This window comes from Thunnus thynnus, chromosome 4, assembly GCF_963924715.1.
Source record: "Thunnus thynnus chromosome 4, fThuThy2.1, whole genome shotgun sequence".
NCBI lineage: Eukaryota > Metazoa > Chordata > Actinopteri > Scombriformes > Scombridae > Thunnus > Thunnus thynnus.
Window position 1 is genome coordinate 12,035,998 of NC_089520.1, and position 21,573 is coordinate 12,057,570.

The following is a 21,573-nucleotide window of genomic DNA, read 5'->3' on the forward strand; positions in this document are numbered from 1 at the left end:
CCTATACAGCATTATGGCCTGATATACAAATTGCATTAACTGTCAAAAAAACCCAAATTTCTCCAGACAGTGACATCCATTGAGTTAGATTTATTGATATAATACTGACATTTGTCATCAATGGTAGTCACCAGGCTTTGAAAACAACAGATACCATTAAAACATTTTGGCAGAACTCAGCTGTGTTGACCCTTGGTGACTTGAAGTCAACCATCATTACATTTTTTTCAGGGTTTTATTGTTGTGGCATAATTTTTTTGACACATCAAGTCTTTGAAAAGAAGACTCGACGTCCTAACAAACTTAAGAAAGCCAAACACTCAATAGTTTCAAATCAAAAAAACAAGAAACAGAAGATATTGGCTCCATAAGGCTAAAAGGAATGAAAATGCTTATGATCTCACTAGATCTTTAACACAGATATGCATCGAGAGTTCTGGGGCGCTTTCTGGCAAGAAAATAACACAAAAATTTCACATCACATGGTTTTGTTCTAAGAATATTTTTTCAGGTGGAATCCACAGTCTCTTAAGTCAATAAATATCTTCATGGTTGAGTCTTCTAGTCCATAGGAATAAAACTATAATACAAAGAGAGATTTGGTGGGCAGTAGAGTTCAGAGACAACTACTGTTGATGCTGGATCTAAAGTCAGGAATCTTTTCGGATATGTAGTCTTATATGATGCTTCCTGCTCCTTTTCCTCCATTCGTTCAGTGGAATGTCTGTGATTATTGTCCTTATTGGTCCCTGGTTTCCACCAATCCTCAAAACACATGATATCCAAATGTCCTACGGTTGTTGGTCAAAGAAACAACATCTGGTTCCAAACAAGGGTATCCTGGAAACAGACGACTATCGTGTGACCTAGAAAGAAAAGGAAAGAGAAGAAAAAAAGAGTCAAGAAAACATTGTCAGTGACATGAATGGATGCTGAGGATAAAAATGGATTTGACTCATTAATGATGACAAATTGTAATAGTAATACACTCAAAACCAGTGCTATCTGACATGCAGAATGACAGAAACCACTGGGAGAGGAGGGAAATAATTACATCCTCTTTACTTATTCCAGTTGATATAAGTGTAGCGACTCAAATATTCACATTCAAACGACTATTCATCATTACACTATTTATCAAAAGTGTTGGTGTAGGAATGGCGACGTCGGTTGATCCACCACTGATCCAAACTGAAATTTCTTAACAACTATCTGATCGATTGCCATGAAATTTGAAACAGAAATTCATGTTCCCCAGACGATGAATCTCCATGACTTTGGTGATCCCCTGACTTTACATCTGGCACCACCAGCAGGTCAAATTTTTCACTTATCCTATGAAATATCTGAACATCTACTATGTGGACTACCATGAAATGAACAGTTGACATTCTTGACTCCCAGAGGATGTTGCCCTCACATTTCTTCTAGGGCCACCATGAGGTTGACTTTTGTGGTTTTGAGTGAAATGGATAATCTCAAACTTTGGAACAGTCATTTATGTCACTTAACTTTTCCCCCTTCCCTCCTTAATTTTTCCAATACTTTGATGTATGATCACAAAACTAATAACATTCCCATCAGCCTCAGCTGTACTTGTGTTTAATGCTAATTAGCAAATGTTAGCATGTTATCACACTAACTGCCATGTTAAGTTTTGATCATTTTATTAAATTTACTTATCTTACACTCATCTATAAAAGCCTAAATAACCAGGCTGCCCACATGCTCAGTGACCTAGTGGTACCTCCACTACAGCAACCTGGTGGTGCGTCTGCTGGGAATTGTAAGGTGTTCTTTTGTCAATCCTCACACTTGAACAGATGGATTTTTTTTGTCTGGAGGATCAACATGTGGAACTTTTTACCCATAGAACTCTACATGGATCATGACTGGGATCATTTTAAACTCAAACTGAAACAGTTTTTAAAGAGGGATCAGTAGTGTAGTCATGAGTGACCTGTTGCTTATCATTTTATTTTATTGTATCATTGTTTGTAAACTGTTTGCATCTTGTGCTATTTTGTATGTATTTTCTTGTGTTTTATGTATTTTAAAGGCCCGTCTAGAGATAAGCATTCAAAACTAGCTCAGGCTATAAATGCTGCGGTATGTGGTATCAGTTCATGCTTTATTTGTCCCTATACAAATAAACATTAAATACATAAAATAAACTTATGCAGTCAACATGGCAAAAACTTTTTATTTTTTTACATCGTTAACATTATAGTTGACAATCATCATGTTAGCATAGCATGCTGAATTAGCATTTTGCTCAAAGCACTGCTCTGCTTAATTACAGACATTAAGAGCCACTAGTGTGGCTGTTGATGCTTGTTTTCATCTACCAGCTATTTAACATTGACTAATCACTTCAGCTCTACTTCATGAAACCAAACTATTATTTTTTAGCTTTGCATCTAACAAAAGTCTATATGTCAACTGTGTGACAGGTTCAAGGTGTGCAAATTCCCAGCTGGTATGTTTATAAATCAGACATCTGTGATGTTAATACAGCAAAAGTGAGAAGACAGTCAGCAGCTAGAAGTCAGACATAATGCGATGTACATCATGCTCAATGATTTCCATGCAAACAGGGGGAATATTATTATTCATGATGGCATACTGCTGGCATAAGTATTCTCAGACATTTTCATGAATATTAATCTAAAAGAATGAAAGATGCAGTTTGTACTACTCTCATTTTAAGCATAACTCTAAAAATACTCCCGTACGTGAATGTTGTTCTTTGTTGGTTTGCCCTTTAAAAGTAGAACACAAGTAACTTTTTGACTTGCCTTCTGATGTAGGAGGCGATATTAAACACACACCGACACACACACACATACAAACACAGGTGTTGTGTGTGAATATTTGCACATTATTGTCATTCAATTAGCAGTTGGCAGGGTCTCACCAGTTGAACCAATAAAGGGTTTTACTGCATACAATCAGTTTTCTGACCAATACAATTTTAATATTTTGAGGAAGTGTGATTTTTCTGCTGCTTAGTGCTGCAGGGAAAAAAAAGCAACTTGCTGTGTGGGGAGGCACAATTTAATTTTCACTTCCATGTGACAATCCTCGGGAATCATGGGTGTGAGAGAGAATATGAAAATGTCTTTCTACTGTTGCAGCAGCTGGCTGTAGACATACATTCATACATTAAGTTACGTCACACTGTTTTGTCACAACATTATCAGAGACCAATGTTTTTAGTGATAGGGCCCAAATATTTCTACAGGGAGCACACATTTTAGATCTGCTGCAAAAGTAGTGCAAAAATTAATCCAAAATGCATTTATTAGCACTGCTGATTATTGATGTACTGATAATTGTTATATATGTACGGTACATGTATATGATTTCTATCCTTACCAATGTTCTGAGCTAAGTTTTCTTTTTCTTTCTTTCTCATTATAAGACCTAGAGAAATGAGAGATGAGAACTCCAGCAACACTTGTAGTATGAAGAACAACTTTATTAGTTGACTGACGCATTTCAGCTTGTGGCCTTCATCAGGGTCATCATAAAACACATTACAAACAACATTTAATTAAAGTTCGGTATGAAAAAAGGTAAAAAGAAAAATTTTTAAAAGTTAAAAGACTTCCTCCCCTTCTCCGTGCACCTTGGAAGTAGGCGAAGTTGTGCCAGTGACCCTTACTCTGCATCATTATTATAAGACCTACAAATAAGAATGCCTTTTAATTTCCCCTCATAGTGAAGTGGAGGAGATAAGACATAAAATTAACGGAGTAAAAAATAAAAAACTTAGATGGTAGCAGAAACAAAACCATGCAGTGCAGTGAAACCTTATCAAAGCGATTAGCATGCTGTGGTGTTGTGGGTGTCACTGTGAGGGTTATCGGTGAATAAACACACAAAGGGGGAATCAGGAGAACAGAAGGCAGCTCCTCGGTGTTTGATGCTTAAGCTGCTTCAGGATGGAAGACCACACTTGACTGGTCAGCTGTAGGTTCAAAGACCCATTGACAAACAAACTAAGACCCCACCTTTGATGGAGAGCTACTGAAGCACATATGTGTGTATCCCATACTCATCAAAGCAATGAAAGCACCTCTGAATATTCAGTTTTTAATGCATGGGTCTTGTTTGAACCTTTTAGACACTCACATTATATCACTCTTCATTGTTGCTCTAAAATCACAAATTGCATGCTGAATGTCAGCCCCCAGCAATGTCTTAATGGGCTATAAAAAACAAATCAATCATCAATAGAATGACTTAGCTCCTCTTTTCAGACTGGCCATCGACTAAACGTCTCACAGCATCTTTCAGCCTCTGAACTCAGTTTTATTCACATGATGTTTTTGACAATAAAAGGTAGATAAATAGAAGCTAACACACACAGCTTTGTTCAATTTAAGTGACATCAGCTTGTTTGTAGGGATAAAATTAAACGTACAATAAGCAACTAAAGTTATGTGTTTATTTTTTAAACCACTCCTGAAAATGTGTAATGTGTAATGTATTTCAAACAATTCAGTAACTCAGGAGCTATTTGAGGTGCTTTTTAGTCAAATTAGTTGGTTGACATTGGTTTAAAGAATGGGCAGGATGTATCAGGGTGTCATTTTAAACTATAGGAGAACCAGTCTTCACAAAAACCTAAAGTGAAAAAAGTGAATGTGCCTAAACTTGGTTCCCTTACATGCAACTTCCTCCTTTATATCTACTATTTTTGCTTTTACCCATAATATTGTATTGTTTATGGCATGTGTCTGTATGTATGTATGCCCTTATTGTGCTTTCCTGTTTGGTACATTATAGTACCAAGTTTTGACAATAGTAGTCCAGATTGGGGTTGGTGGATGTCTTTATCGCGTCCACTTTCAAAGAAAAAAATGAGTGAATATGAGAGCATGATGGAAACAGTTTATCTTTGCTCCATTCTCTCAATAAAAACAGAAATGTCAATGGTCAAAATGTAAATGCTGCACTGAATGACACTGTATTAGTCTATAAAAACATACTGTATGGACCAGGATTCAATTCACTTTGGTTGCATGTACCAACAAGGTCCATTTAATAAGTGCTAATAAATGAAACTTGATATGAGATTGTTTTGTCAACTGCGGTCTCCAAGGTCAGGAATGAACTCAGTTTTTTATCTCAATCTCAAATCTGAACTTCAAAGTCTACATGGATGAAAAGTCCTGGAGGTGCTTTGCACATCTACAGCTTCATGGCAATTTCATGTCTAAAGTCCACTGTTGAAGACCATGTGATACAATCAAATAGGGTGACCAGATGTCCGAAATCCTGTCCTGTTTATCCTGAAAATGAATCATTAAGATAATAATAATAGATAATATGAACAAGCTAAAATGAGAGCTGTTTGTATGCTGTGAGACTCAACTTAACTTGAGACTTGAAAGCAAAAATGCTGAGGAGACCTGACTTGGTGACACAGTAATATTGAAAAATTCTTCACTAAACGTATTATGTCTTTTGTGGTGCTGCCAAATTGTCATAAATAATGAATAATATAACAGAAGAAAATGTAAAAGACTCTAAATTCAAATGAGAACCCTTTCATTAAATTATCAGTTTACTCTACATGAATTAACCTGGTAGCTCAATAGTTGTTTTTACTCTGAATCTGTGAAAATATTCTGATCAAATCACTTAGATTATAGGCTATAATTCCTGCTTTTAGTTGTTTGTTTTTTTTAAAAAAATGTCCTGTTTGTTTTTGTAAAATATTTAAGAGTATTAATGTTGTTTGTTTTCACTTGTCTGTTGCACTGATTAGGTTATCATAAATAACAGATTGTTGATGTCATTCGACCTGTTTTAAAGCAGGTGACAGAGAGTGCAGCCGCCACTGTGGGAGGGATTTATGATAAAAATATCTAAAAAAAAAAAAATGTGTAAAAAAAACGTGTTTGTAAGCTCCTACAGCAGACATTTAAAATGACTGTAACATACCTGTCACCTGTGCATAATGGTTAATGCGTCTTGTAAACAGTCAGTCAGGACACATTGCGCTTCATATCATCCTCTGAGCCAATCCATCTATCTCTCTATTTTATCCATTAGAGTTTGATGTTTTGTTATTAATATTATGAATCCTTCTGACATTTAAAATTAAGCCACCCATTTCAGTCATTGGTTCAGTTTTTTCAACATGAACATGTGAGTGACTGCCGTAAAATGTAAGTGAACTAGTATTAACACTGTGAGTCAACTGAACTCAGGAATACTAGATTTGTTTCCAGTGAGGTATTATTGAGCTTATGTAGTGATTTTCTGAGGTGAACATTACTATTGCTATTCTAGAAACAATATGTAGTTATTTTTGAAATATATATTAGCCTACTTGTAATCCTGTTCTGAATTTTCTTTTTTTCTGAGTAAAACAGGAGTTGCAGTCTTGAGAACAGGGGAAGTGTAGCTGCAGGCAGCCACAGAGAAGTAGTGATGTGACATGCACGCCATGCAGACAGATGTGATAGGCACCGTACTGATGAAATGAATAAAATAAAATAAATTTCATGTAATGGATAATAATTTACACATTGTTACATACAACACTATCATTGTGTTTCTTTTTCCTAATGACAGACAGTTGACATCATGAACAAAAGTAATACATTTTGAGTTTTGACTTTCATGTGTTTTACTGTTCATTGACACTGAATGTAATGTACTGGAGGCCACGCCCACCCCAACTCCCTTGTCCTGAATTTCACCCATTCTCATCTGGTCACTCTATGGTTAAAAGGTCCAGAATAGCTACATGTATCTTGAGGTGAAATAGTTTAGTCAGCTCCAGTTTCCAAAGTCAAGAATGAACCTTGAACTGCAACAATTGGCATTTTGTGTTTGTGGGTGGGAAGTCAGTGAGGGATCATGTCCTTATCACAGCACTAGAGCCTCCTACTGGTTGGCTGAGGCATTATTGGCCCTACTATTAGGTTGGGATCTAGGAGGAAAGAGTGAATGTTATGTAACAGTGACGAGGACCTCAGTGCAGGGGAATTGGGTATACCAAATTGGGGTGAAAAACGAAGAAATAAAAACAGACAATAGTACAGAAAAATAATTGATTTCAAGTTGCTACTCAGTATACAGTGTATTAAGACTAGAACACATATCCTTTACACAGATGTGGTGTAGTATACTTATTTAGGGCATATTTTCATTTTGTCCTGAGATGAAATCCACCTCAGATAGCTTTCCATCACCAACCCTTAACACATTCTTTATGAGCGTCATAGCACCTGTCAAGTGGAAAGGCTCTGTGGTTCTTTTGCCGTTGTGTCCTCTGATTGATAGGAAGTGAAAAGCAGGAGCTGCAGGAGTTATAATTCCTGACATTACCAGCAGGACTATAAAACTAGCTGCTGCCCGACATGCAGAGAAAGAGGTAGCAACTGGAGTTGTCCGAGAAGGGGCCTGCAGGGTGTAATGGCGTCTGACTTATTGATGTGACTTCATCATGAGGTGAAATGACACCATCATTTTTTATCAACAATGTCACCACTGGACATCAAGGAAGAGAGGATTTATAGTATTGTATGGGGTATGCAGTACAAGGCAAGCATTTTTTTTACATCCACACTATGTATCATTATGTATTCTGAGAAAACATAATCTCACATCCATCTTTTGATATTTTTGAAATTAAAGAAATTAATACACTATATCTTATGCAGACTTCAATTTGAGTCAGACTTAGGTTAAAGAATAATGACTTAAAATTCGACTTGAACTTGACTCCCTAAAGACTTGACTTGAGATTGAAATAAAAAATATTCAAGTCTCATGTTTTGACCTGGTAAAACCACAGAACATAGAACAAAAAAATAGCACAAGGCAGGCAAGGATTACAACTGAAGACCTTTAATATTTAAAAAATAATTAAGTACTTGCTTTCAGCTTTGCCATATAAAATGTCATCTCGAGAAAAACAACACAATAGATCGTAGTGGCATTCGCCCAAAAATGACATAAAGTTATTTTTGAGTGTCATATGCCATCTGGCGGCCGTAGTAATTATGATGATGATCAGATGACGTATATGTTGACAGTTTTCCTCATTTGGAGGAGGTGAGGTGGTGGTTGGGTTATAACCCAACAGTCTAAATTACCTATTATTGTTGTCATGACAACAAAGGTTGCCTAATTTTAAAGAAGTAGTAACTTTATGCCACACTTTATGCCACAAAGTTGTCATTTTAACCCAAAACATGATCTTACCCTGAAATCTAACCAAGTGGTTTTTGTGCCTAAACCTAACCAGACCTTAACCACAGCATTGTAACATCATAAAACATTATTTTTAAATAGTGCTTAGAAACAGTTTTGAAAAGGACAGACAGATGATGTTGTCCTGCCGATTACTGCCGACAGGGGCACAAGATTAGAAAATACTGCTATGTGTTGTTCTAGAGTGCAAATGGTCAAATGATGTATTTGGTCATTTAATTTGATGGACTTGTTGCATTTTAACTGTCAACAAGTGTCATATTGTATTAAAAAATAAATGTACAATTGTAGCTCAAATGCTACATTAGAGACTATTTAAGACCTGCTCAAACATAGGATCATTAACATAGCCCATTCTAAGACCTTTTTCATTTTTTTCAAATAATTTTAAAGCAATGATGTCACTTTTCCCAGAAATTCGAAATTATTTTTCAAAGAACAAAATCAAGAAACATCACAAAAACAGCCACTACACCAACGCCACACTTGTGAACCTGATCTCAATCCTCAGCAGAGCCTCCAAATCAGGCGGGATCCTAGCTATAGCTGCGGTCTAGCTTTGGTTAACATGCTCCCAGTGCCCCTATCGAATGCACTGGAGCTCTTCATGGTGCCTGCCCAGACCACTGATGCAGTTCTAGACATAATTTCCTGTTTATAATTTAAAAGAGGCTACAGTGTATGCACTATACTATGCCATATAAACAGCTCATAACAAAACAAGTAAACAATGATGGAATTTTCTTGTCGTAGAGTTTGCACAATATGCAACATTGATTACATAATGTCAGGATAGCCTTCTTTACAACTACTCACATCAAACAAAGGCTCAGAGCTGAGCGAGTGGAGTGGTGGATATTATTCATGAATCTTTTGCGTGTACTTTGTATGTTTCCAAACAATCGGCACATTTCTGTTCTATTTAAAGTTCTATTTAAATTATATTTATACTTAAATTCTATATTATCTATTTATGACTCCCTATTGTGAGTTTTGCATGTCTTCATTATGTTGTTGATTTTGATTTCACTTATTTTAGTCATATATTGTAATTGTAATTAGATTTGTTTTAGTAAAAACTGTAATAAATGAAAGGCATGTTTGTGTCTTTAGAACCATTGTTGTTTAATTATTAATTTATTTATCTATGTAATTTTGGGGGGTTGTGGGGGGGGGGTTAGGCTTAGGGTTAGGGTTTGGGTTGAAGCTTGCCTAGGCCACAAAATGTGCCAGGGCTCAGCCTGATGTTAACTGCCCTAGAAGCTCGAGCTCAGAGGCCTCGAGCATTCGCAAGCCATCCCTTGCTGGCTCTCTGCAGGAGGCAGCAGGGCCATGAGCATTGAGGGGCCCTGCTGACTCCCAAATCAAAAAAGAGTTGAGGTTCTGACGGGTTCTACTAGCCACCTGGACCCCTACTTGTCTCTGCCTCTGTTTCTGCTTTCCTGTGGCTGTGTGAGAGGGCATGAATTATTAACCCAGCTAAAATAAAAAGCTCTGCTTCATCCAGGCCTCCTGTAGCCATGAATAATGGAAGAGGCAGCTCAACTACAGGCGTTTGGTGAGTCAAACACTGGGCCGTGATGGATGGCTAAGGGCCCACTGAGGTCCCCCCTCACCTACCATCCACTTCAGGTCTACCACACCCTAAAACCCAAAACACACGTCCAGATAACCTCTATTAATCTCTGGAAGTGCTACAGCCTGAGCCCTCCTGCCCTGCCTCGGCACATCCCACTCAACGATTTGGCTTCCTGGAGGGATTATTGTTTGTTGTTTGTCTTTCTCCTGCCTTCTCTTGCCTTTGTTTTGCTTCTTGCTGGCACTTTTGAAGTCATATGCAAGCCTGCGCTGACTTTTTAAAGGCAGGGCTCAACTCAAGCCTGCTCCTTCTTACCCTTAACATTTAAACCATGAAGACAAGATGGAGACGTGAGCTGAAATTCTGCACAGTCACCTACAATGTTCTCTTATGTAACTCCCTAGAGGCTGCGCCTTCCAATTTGTACCATGAAGTCACTGGTGTACAATCACACTGTTTATTACAGAAGTGATAATTAATTTTCTATTTACATAGCTGTCATGTGCTGTGTGAAATCATAGTGTATCTCATTTCTCACCTAAACCACCAACTGTGAGTGTTATGATAAAATTTCGTTCTACTTTCTACTCTCTTTCTACTTTTCTACTTTCTATATTTATTTTATCTATTTATGTACATGTTTTTTGTTATCAGCATAAATTGTATTTTTGGTCTTATTATTTTCAAGAGAATAAATCTGACACATGTTCTTTCAACCCTGTAATTCAGATTTTTTCTGAAATTATACAGTAGGTCCATGCAGAGACAAGACAAATGTCTTGTTGCATATATTAATGTGGCACATCATGTATATTCATGAATAATTTTGACACTAAATATTCTGTTTAGTAGTTGGGCTCTATATTAAAACAAGCCAAGATCTCAGCTCGTCATGAAAACCTTGAAAGTATTTAATGTTTATTGATGAAAACACTGCTATCACGGAATAGGCATCAATCAGGCAGTGTATTTTTAAGTGCTAATCACCTGCCAATCAAATAAGTGAAATTACAGTTTAATTGCCCTAAAAATTGCATGGTGTGCCAGTCTAAAACTACATAATGAAAGTTTAATAAAACTATCTTAATGAATGTCTTGTCATAATGGAAAATAGTGATAATTCATGAACTTTGACTAAATTGGCACCTATTGGTTAAGACACATGCCACATAACCACAATGTTTAATTCTGGCAGTGAACCTTTGTTTTCACCCCATCACTCCTTTTTTTAGAAATAAACTTACTCGCTTTCTTGGCCAGTTAGATGAAAAGATTGATACCACTCTTGTGACTGAGAGTGGCATAAATCTTCTCATCTAACTCTCAGCAAGACAGCGAATAAGCATGTTGCCCAAAATGTCAAACTATTCCTTAAACAGATGCATTCACCCTCTAAGAAAGCGACAATATTACACTATTACACTAACGCCTGGGACACACAGCCTGTGTGAGCAGCGCATGTGCATCATTGAACCTCATGCTTTTCATTTCAGTGCCCATGTTAACAGTTTACGGCAGCCACACAGCCCACGTGAGCAGTGCATCTCATGCGTGCCTTCAGCAGCGCACCATCTAGAGATTCGGCATCTCATCTACTTTTTCTGCGTGACACGCAGTTCTCAGCAAATATAGACAGTGAAAATGATCTGTTGACAGTCATAAAGACATCATAAAAGCAACATTACACCTTTCACTGTGGTTTTAATGTCTATATCTGTAGAATATGTCACAGACATGAAAAAAAAATCAAGTATCACCACTGCAAGTCAGCCTGCATGGTGCATACTGGGGCAGGGAGCCTCTCTGGCAAGAACTCCAGCGCAGAGAGTCGGTGACACACAGAGCTTCTTTTCTTGACACCTGCTCACTTTCTGTTAATTAATATTAGTTCAAACCAGGACTCCTGCCTGTTGTTTTACCTGCTTCCAGATGAAAATCTGGTGTTATTTTCCTTATTTGTTGTCAGTTTCTCTCCTGACAGTTAGTTTGAAAGTTTGTTTGTCGGAGTGTGTTTGGCTCATTTGGGGAATTTGATGTTGTCTGGAGGGATTCTCTTCACTTGTAGTGGTGACAACGGGGGTGTAGTTGGTGGAATAATCAATATAATCAATAAGAAAAACCTGCCTTGTGCAAGGAGTGTATGTGACTGACACAGAAGTAGACCCAACCAGACTCCATCACTCCCGTCAGAAAGAAAGCCGCTTTCACCTCACATTATTTTTTAATATGTGATTTTTTTTTATCAATGGAGCACACACTTCTTAGCCTTTTTCTGTCTATACTAAAATAAATGAAATTTATAATGAAATTATATGAAACATTCTATTATTGATGGCCATGATCAAAGTCAAATTCTACAGTATGTAGAACGATAGGGCTGGCAGTAGCAGCGCCAACGCAGCAACACTGTCTGTGTGGCCCAGGCATAAGTATCATTGACAAAATGTCTAGAAGATATGAGGGTAAACATTTACCATGGAGAATAAAGGAGAGACATATTAACTAAAATATTTACTAAACCTAAAACACCTTAAAAATATACCTTTATCTCTGTATTTTGAAGAGAATTATTTGCCATTAACAATAATGCACAGTACTGCTTTTTCCCACCACAACAATTAGCTGATGGGATCCAAGATTGCAGATTACTTGATTTGGGTCTGCTAAAGTAGCAGCTTAAATAAAATACAATAAACTGACTCTGGTTAGGCTTGCACAATACAATGAGATGTAGTTAAATAGATAGTTGAACCTTATTCACCCCTTCCTCCTGTTGTAAGCCGATTCCTTCAAGAAACACTTCACTGACTCTCCCGTGAGTCACATCTTCCTCTCCTGCTGCCTCCTACTCTTCTGTGCTCTCAAGTAAAAAGCAACTTCTCCAGCGCGCTCTTTAGCCTTTTGTTTCTTTCTTTTTCAAAAACTTCAAGCACTCCTCCATTATTATAGGGTCATGTTTTGTTATCCGAGGGCCTGACTCTTGCAGTCTATTTTGTTGGATGTAAACACTCTAAGGAATCTACTACTTTTAAGCACAGTTGTTTAAGAATATCTGCTATCTGCCCACAAATATAGATATACGTGCATGAATGAAACCAACCTTTGTTGTCTTAACTTTGTTTCCTGTACTGCAGCTCCATCCTTTGAGGTCTGGCAGCACTTTACACTCTTCCCCATCCATGCAGGGATGCATCTGGCACCACCACTTCTGTGCAACTATGGATGCTGTGAGAGAAGAAAGAAAATCATAAAAAGGCTACTGGAGGCAATTAACAACATGCTGTTTGAAAGTGTAGCCTGGATCTGCCCTGGCTGAAGCAACAACAAGCGCTTTCGGTTTCTATACACATCACAGTGATTGAAGAGAGTGTCTTTTGATCTCTGGCTGACAGTGGAGACCCGTCAGTCCTGCCCCGGTGTGTTTTCAGGGCTGAATTACAGGGCGTGGGTCAATGTCAAGCCGGTGAGTGTTGTGAGCAGGTGCGTGCAGGGAGGTGGGTGAATGTTTGTATGTGAGAGGGGTAATAACACGAGCAGCAGAGGTTGGCGTGTCAAGGTCTTAAGTGCCTCTGAGGAGGCCTACAGGGGAGAAACAGCTTCCCTTGACATTTTTAAAGTGAAAAGAAAACTGTCAAAATCGAGGAAGCCCCTGTCAGAGCCATTAGAGTGAAAACAGGAGTTGGGGATCAATTCACCTGTAACAGAGGCCACTTTTGACATGATATTAAATGACCTGGCCTTCTGTCTACTCTGCTGAACTGATACCGCCTCAACAACAGACAAAGGGATGAATGAATGAACTGCTGGGTGTTTTGATTTTGAAGATAAAGGCTTTGTAATACACTTCAGCAGGATCATGAAAATCTCAACACTGTATTTTTTTTTCTTTCATACAATAAACCTCTCATACCCACATAATCACTGAAATGAGCACCAGAGGCACAGTGACAGTTTTACACCATACTGCATTTCTACCCTAATCAGAAGTTGGTCTCAAATCATTACCAAAACTGTAATGAGAAGCCTGGCATACCGTCTACACAAGATGGAGCTGCTCTTGTTGTTCCTGCCACCTGTCCAGGGAAGCAGGAGCATTTGACAGTCTGGGATCGCTCTTCGATCTTGTTCTTGTTGCAGCATCGGTGTGCAGCAATTACCTCGCAGGTTCCCGCTTTCACATGAACTGGAAGCACAAATATACACAACGGTGAGAATGCATAAAGGTAATTTTGTTCTTCTTGATATTTCTCACTGCAACATTATAGCAAGAAATAACTCAGCGTGTATGTGGTTACTTCATATTGTTTAAGACTTTTATGTATACAGCTTTTCTTATTTTGTGTTAGGTGTTAATGTTAGTGTTATTTTTATGTTGTTTATATTGTACAACATCCATGAAAAATAAAATAAAATGAAGATGTATCAGCAAGTATCTCAATACATTTTGGCTTTCCCACCATGTTTGTGGCACACAGCTCTAAGCCAGTAAATATTTAAAAGCCCTTAAATATAAATGGTTTAATATTTTTAAAAGGGTAAATCATTTTCTAAAACAGCTGGGCACTGTAGTTTTTAGCAAATATTACCAAAACATACCAAAAAGTAAATGGTGCATTTGCCAAGAACTATTTTCAGCTGTGGATTAATACACATTATTAAATATTAGCACCAGAATGATGTATATGGGATTGACTCAAACTGAACTACATTGCCCATGTTCATAATAATAAAGGAACATGTCACTGAGTGCAATGATTTGGTTAATTTCTGTGATTTTAAGTTAAGTTTTAGACAACATTGGGAGTCTATGGTATAGAAGAATAAACTATACTGTATCAGGCTTTGGCTACACAGACAATACTTGTTAACAGGATCCATTTACTGTTGGTTTTGGTCTTTTCATGGGATCACTATCACTGTCACTAGTCAGCCAGAGACTTTGAAATAACAAAATAATCCCACACAATGGCTTGTAGAATCTTTGTAAGAAATAAATACTACAAAAGCACAAAAACAAAGTGCAAAGGATTGGTTTAAAATGGGTGAAGTCTACTGTCAACCAGCCCATAAATTAATCTACAGTACTACACCACTCATTCCCCGTATGAATCTCCAATGTTCATGCTTTGAATGTTCAATATACGGGAGCCTTCCCCACCAACCAGTCATTATGCACGCACTCTGTACACACAGTATAGAGTACACAGTGCTTTGAAAATGTTCAATAAAGATGCATCTTAGAGGAAGAGAGATTCCTGTTTTGTCTATTGTGATGCTCGCAAAAGTAGGTGGTAAAACTTTAATCCAGTATATACCGTAAAACTAGCGCTACAGAAGGTCGAACAAGATTTACTCAGTGGTGTGCCTCCATGCCTCCATTTGGTATTACAAGAGTCCTACGAGGGCATTTGAGTAATTTCTCAGCACAGTCTTGCTTCAAACACCATAACACAATGGCTACTTGAAATCCAGGTCATCCCCCCAGGTGGAGGACCGCGGCTTTGAACCCCAGTGTAGCCCCACATGTCGGCATATCCTTGAGCTAATCCAGTGACCCTGCACCCCAACCAGAGGACGAAAAGAGAATTTCTCCACTGGGATATGGATAATGTACTTATATAACATCAAAAACACACATACTTCTAGAAAATGACTTGATTAACATCATGAAACTGCTTCTTTACATGAAAGAATATTACAATATCAATTACTCGGACACTGTTTTCACTGCCATTAAGTTGGATCAAACATCAATACTGCTCTCTGTTTTATATTCATTACTTTTCTGCATAGACTCATCACCATTCTAAGCATGTTTGTGTATTTACACTTAACAATCAGGATTGGATGGGTGAGAAAAAAATAAAAAAAGCATTTGAAAAGTTTTGACATGCCTTTCAGATAAGCCTTAATTATGCCTGTAAAGATTTTCAATTTGGAACTTGACTTGAAAATAGATTGCAGTGAGCTTCCATCTTCCCATTAGCTGGCAATCCAGAAATCTCATCTACAACATTAAAAACATTTTGCCTCCAATCAATAAGGTGTTATTCACATTCACACAAAAGGCAAGACAACAATTGCCGATTGAGTGCTTTTCACCAAGCAGAAACCTACTGATGCAAAAACAGGTCAGGCTCCTTGCCCTTGATGTGATTATCTTTAAGCCACCAGCACGCCCCTTGGTCAAAGTTAATTTCAAAAGTTGGAACAGCTTGGATAGAATATTCAAACTTTGTTTAAAAGATAGATGTGGACAATATAGGCAATCACTGGGTGCAATGAGCAAAGACAATCATTGTAAATCACCCGATTAAAAGGGAAAACAAATGACATGCATTTGCTGTCAGTGTCTAGAAGCTCTTCTCAATTTTAACTAGGTAGCATTACAAATCACAAATCAAGACTGCAATGCAATAAGAAAATATTACTCCTCCATTATAATCAAATTAAACTTAAAAAAAGACAGTGTCAAGTAACAGATGTCACACTAAAACCTTTAAAAAAACCCTCAGACTTGTCTGAGTCTTGTCTGTCTGTCTAAACTTGCACAGTGATGTGCTTCACTGAATGTAGGTCTGATGTATCTATGCCCACTTGGCTATGGTATGAAAAGGAGGAAAGAAAGCTATAGTACGAGCCGCAGCTGGGTCTGGCCTGGGACTCTCAACTCATTAAGGTGCAGGAAACGGCTGGTTGGGGCTGCCCGTGTGGAGAGAACTGCTGATTAAAACTGGAACTGCTGGCCAAGGTCACTGACTTTGAGGCTGGACCCAAAACCACCATGCAGTGTGGACAGGATGAGAGGTCAGGGAGCAGGGCGTGGTGGTCAGCCCGAGCTGGTAACGATCCATATGAGAGGAAACAACCATGAACTGTGTGACTGCAGCTGTTGTTACTATATACTAGGTCTGAAAGACAATGCAAGCAGAGACTGAAGCTTAAAGGGGACCTATTATGCTCTTTTCCAGTGCTATATATTTATTTGTGGACTCCACTAGCGTGGCTTTGCATGATTCATAGTTTAAAAAACTTATTTATCTTCTACTGGCCCTTTATGCAGTCCCTCAGTTCAGCCTCTGTCTCTAACAGGCAGTCTTAGCTCCTGTCTCTTTAAGGCCCCTTTCCCACTCTGTTCTGATTGGCCAGCTAACCAGAAGCCTGCCGAGGGGCAGCTGTATCAGAGCCATGTTAAGTTGCCGCTGATGCAAACCCAACATTTCTTGCTTTACTGCCTCAAATTAAAAGCTTTTAAATGACTAAATAATGGGAGACTTTTATTACCGAATAAGTAGAGCTTCATTAGTGGCACTAAAAACCAGTTGAAACAGTTACATATAGAGATATCTGACGCTCTTTGTTCAGTGGATCAATTAGAAATAATGCAAGGAGTGATGATGATGTTTGATGAAGAGCTGCAGATGACCAGCACACCTCCAACAGGTAAACAACTTATTTTACTTTGCCCTGCTGTGTAATGGAAAAATGTTAGTGGAGCAGTGAACTTGCTTGCTGTGCGTGGAGCAAATGACTATGTAAAGACATCCATCATGAGCCCATCAGCTCAGGCTGAAAGTAGAAAAAAACATTGGAAACCGAGCGTTCAGAGCAGTCTGAGGCCAGTGGATTTTGCTTACAAGGATTACTTCTACATACATTGACCTCATTATATGACACGTTGGCCATGTTTAACATGAACATCTAACATTGTAACATTATATATATATATTACTGAAAATAAGGAAAAGCATAATGGGTCCCCTTTAATAGAACTGAATAAATGAAGATTAAGAAATATCAAAATCACAATACTGAGGCAAGTCACAAAAAATACTGTTTGGAAAGTATAATTTTTGGAAACTTGGAACTAATAAAATACAAAACACTAAGGATAATTTTGAAAAAACATGGAACTTGGCTGATGTAAAATTGGAATGATATGGGTTAAAAGGTAAGAAAATTAGATGTTTTTTTTAATTTAGATTGATATTATTGATATTTTTCTCAACTGCTGGTTCCAAGATCAAAAATGAACTTTGAACATTAACTTTCCAGCCACTGTAGATGTGCAGAAAAAAAACAGCTCGGAAAGTGCTCAGAAAAATGGGAAAATCCAATATCTACACTTCCATAGAAACTGGGCAAACTGGATCATATGATATGACCAAAAACTACAGAACAGGTACCAATTGGATTCTGTAGTAAGACTGCATCGGCAGTTTCCAAGGACAAAAATAAACTTTAAACCTCAGGTTACAAAATAATTTCTCTCCCATTAATTTAAAATCAGATTTTTGTTATATAGGCACAATGTTGTATTTAAGTTTTATTTTGGGTTGGGGTTTTTTTTTCTTTGTCTTGGAAAAATTACAATTTAGTTGTTCAGATTTTGACATCAAACTACTATATATATTATGAGTTAATGAGTAGGGCAGTGAATACTCTGAAAAGGGAATGTTAAAAATAAAGTATGAAAAGTAAGACTAGTAAAAATAGGAAATAAATTAAGAGTCAATGACCATTTTTATGAATTGTCTGAATTATAAATTATTCATTATTTATAAAATTCACTCGACCTATTAAACACAATCATATTTGTTTCTTCCAGTCAAACATATATAAGAGCATACATTCATGAGCTGCAGCTCTGGGGAAGGTAGTAGCTCAATGCTTTGTTCAAGGACACCCTGACAGTGGTGGGATGACCACTGAACCTCTGATTCTCTGGTTGTAAAATGGTCTGTCTAACCACCAGGGTCACCCTGTCACCCTGTCACCCAATTCACTGTACACACCAGCTCTGTATTGGAATTACTGGGAGCAACCAAGTGTGAGAGTCGTGAAGTGTAACACATACATGTAAGAGAGAGAATGCCTGTTTTCTCTGTGTGCTCTGTGTGTGTATCCAGGCAGCTGTGTAAATGGCTCACAACACCTGTGATCAATACATTTCTATTAAAGCACTTAGGACTGTCATCAGTTAGAATCACGCGGCACCCACGTCAGCAGGAGAGAGAGAGATGAGAGACAAAGAAAGGTGAAAGGACAGAGACCACTAATGAGAACTGGCATGAGGCCCAACCTTCAGCCAATCAATACCACTCTGAAGCAAAGCACTCTGCTCTCCAATCATATTCATCAATCCCTTACTGATAAATGCCAATATGCACCCAGAACCTGCACAGAGCTGGAGGGGGAAAACCTTGTTCTACCCTTGTCCTATAACATCTGCTGTACACCCAGACAAGAGATACTTATCAGCTTTAATATAATAGTACAGAAAATGGAGGAGTGCCTGTTTTGTCAGCTTTAAAAGAACATTAAACCTGCATTTATAATCTCGCATTTACCTCAATAATATAAATATTATAATGTATTTACAATTTTTAAAACAAAACAAAAAAACAATTGTGCCAGCATTTGTTTTGCTAGCTTCTTGTTGTAATATTCCCTAATCTTGTAAAGCACAGATTAGCTATCCCAGTTCCAAAGTTACGGGTTCAAATCCAGATGAGCATCACTGACCAAATGACCAGAGTGGCTTAAAAAAAAACAACTTAAAATGACTTGAACTTTCATAACTAGTTGTCCAATGTTAACTACAGCAAACAACAGGACAGAGTAGCTAACGTTATCCCAAACTGACTATTATCCAATACCGGTTTCCACACCGTGTGGGAATATTACAGTGGATGTGCTAACCTGTAACCTCACAAACAAATGTAACAAAGTTACTTAATGATGGGCTCATAACTAGCCCATTGTAGGTAGCTAGTTAGCCGGACATGATGACAATTGCAGTTCACGTTAGAGCTGACAAACACACTGTTTAATCTACTTGTTACATTTTTTGCTTTTGTGCTGTATAGTTACTGTTGCTAAGATATGATTGGACAATCATTGTTTGGGGAGGGGTGGAAGATTTGCACCTCATGATTAACGAGCAGCTTAAAAGTTCAGTGCTTACACAAGAAGTAGTGTGCACATAGAGAGAATGTAGGAAACTAGTTGTCATACACACAGAGGCTGTCAAAATAAGCATTTTTTGGCACTGAACAAGAAAAAGTTGAACATAATCCAGGGTTTTGCAGAATCGCATAACATCAATGTTCTTCTTAGGTGATGGGGTTGATTCATGCGTATTTTTCCTCCTCTGCTCTCTGCAGAGATGGGCTCTACAAGTGACGGGTTTGTTGTGACAGCTGATGTAACAGACCAACAGAGGACTCAAATGGTTGCCAACATCATCTTAGTGACAAATTATATATTTAGCAGCTTTACATAAAAGTGAAATTTGTACTATAATGAACTGGAGGAATTCATTAACCAAATATAACAATATGTAAATCAAACAGAGGAGACAAAAGAGCTACATTGACTGTATTTAAAAATCTTTTGTGTTCACAACATTAAAACTAAAACAGAAAAACTGTCATCTGGGTTATAATTAGACAACATCAGTTTGGTCCTATTGTTTCATCCCTGTGCCACAATAGTGCATAAGAAACACATGCTGTATGTGGCTCTTGTTTGTGAGGTATAACGACTGTATTAAAACCAAAAGATTAACCTAAACTCAAGCAGTGTTAATTAAATATAACTGGCAGAAGATAATGTTTCTGGCAGGTTATGCCATTTACAAAACTAATGTGTGTCAAACACTGTGAACTACACAACATTAGTTCATGGTGAATAGTGTGGAATATCTAAAAGCAGAAAATATAAACCTGCCATTACTTTTATGAGGGTATAGGGCATTTATAAATAAGACTTTGCAATGTGTGAATCCTCTGACACGAATAGAAAGAGTTGACGGATGCATTTTCCTTTCAATTTGCCTATTTTACCTGCCACATTGCCCGGTGCACTCTCTTTGACTTGATATCATGTTTTTCATGAAGAGTCTGCTGACATGATGACAAAAGGCGGGCAAGAAAAAAAGAGAAAAAATTCCCTTGAGTTTATTTATAAAATCTGTTAGTGGGTAAATTAGCATTTTGCGTTTGGTGGGCATTTTGTTTTCACAAACATGTTTCACGTTATTTTAATTTGTTCCCAACTGTTACATAAAGGTGGCAGCAAGACACATCTGTGAAATCAACAGGGATAAAAAAAAAAACTAAAAAAAAAAATCTATTTAATTCAATGACTGCCGGTCACATTCACCCATAATAAAATAATAAAGACGCCTTAATGGATTGCATGATTAGCACTGATTATACGTGGATGTGTTGTTTTTGAATATGAGATATATGCAATTTAAAAAATTATACCACTAACTAGAATAAAGATCCAAGGTCAATCTGACACTGTGTTTTTTTTAGTGTGTACAGTGTTTTGAAGCTGATCTCTGCAAAAATTCACTGATAGGCCACACATACATTAAAAGTAGGATGTTATTTGTCCTGACTCAAAATAAATCAGGTCCCAGCTCAGAAAGTCCTTGAGATATTCCACTAGAGACTAAACCTTTTGGGGGCAGCGCTGTACATTTATTTTTTGTACCAAAACTTGTTGCCAGTCATTGAGTAAAGTGCTCTCCTGTTGCCCTTATCACAGAACTAATCTTGCGGGTTAGAACGAAGCCACAGGTCCCTTTGAGCCTCTACAGCAATCAAACAATTGATCTAACATGCAGGTAGGGAGGCATCAAGAACAACACACTGTTCCAACTGTCAGCTGCATGACTGGGTGTATCAGCTTCAGCTGGCCAGTCAAGCACAAGATACAGTAATAGAAACGCAACAGTAGAACAC

The 21,573-nt window shown here is 37.7% G+C and overlaps 1 protein-coding gene across 2 annotated transcripts in view; it reads right to left on the bottom strand.

Moving 5' to 3' along the window:
* Positions 1-270: 270 nt before the first annotated feature.
* tafa3a (TAFA chemokine like family member 3a) overlaps positions 271-21,573 on the bottom strand; it is a 104,682-nt gene continuing 83,379 nt past the window's right edge. For both annotated transcript variants that reach the window (XM_067586732.1, XM_067586733.1), the window contains exons 3-5: positions 13,851-14,000; positions 12,918-13,042; positions 271-866 (exon numbers count right to left, since the gene is read on the bottom strand). In XM_067586732.1, the coding sequence (XP_067442833.1) occupies positions 855-866; positions 12,918-13,042; positions 13,851-14,000 (287 nt within the window). In that variant the 3' untranslated portion in view covers positions 271-854. The remainder of the gene's footprint in view (positions 867-12,917; positions 13,043-13,850; positions 14,001-21,573) is intronic.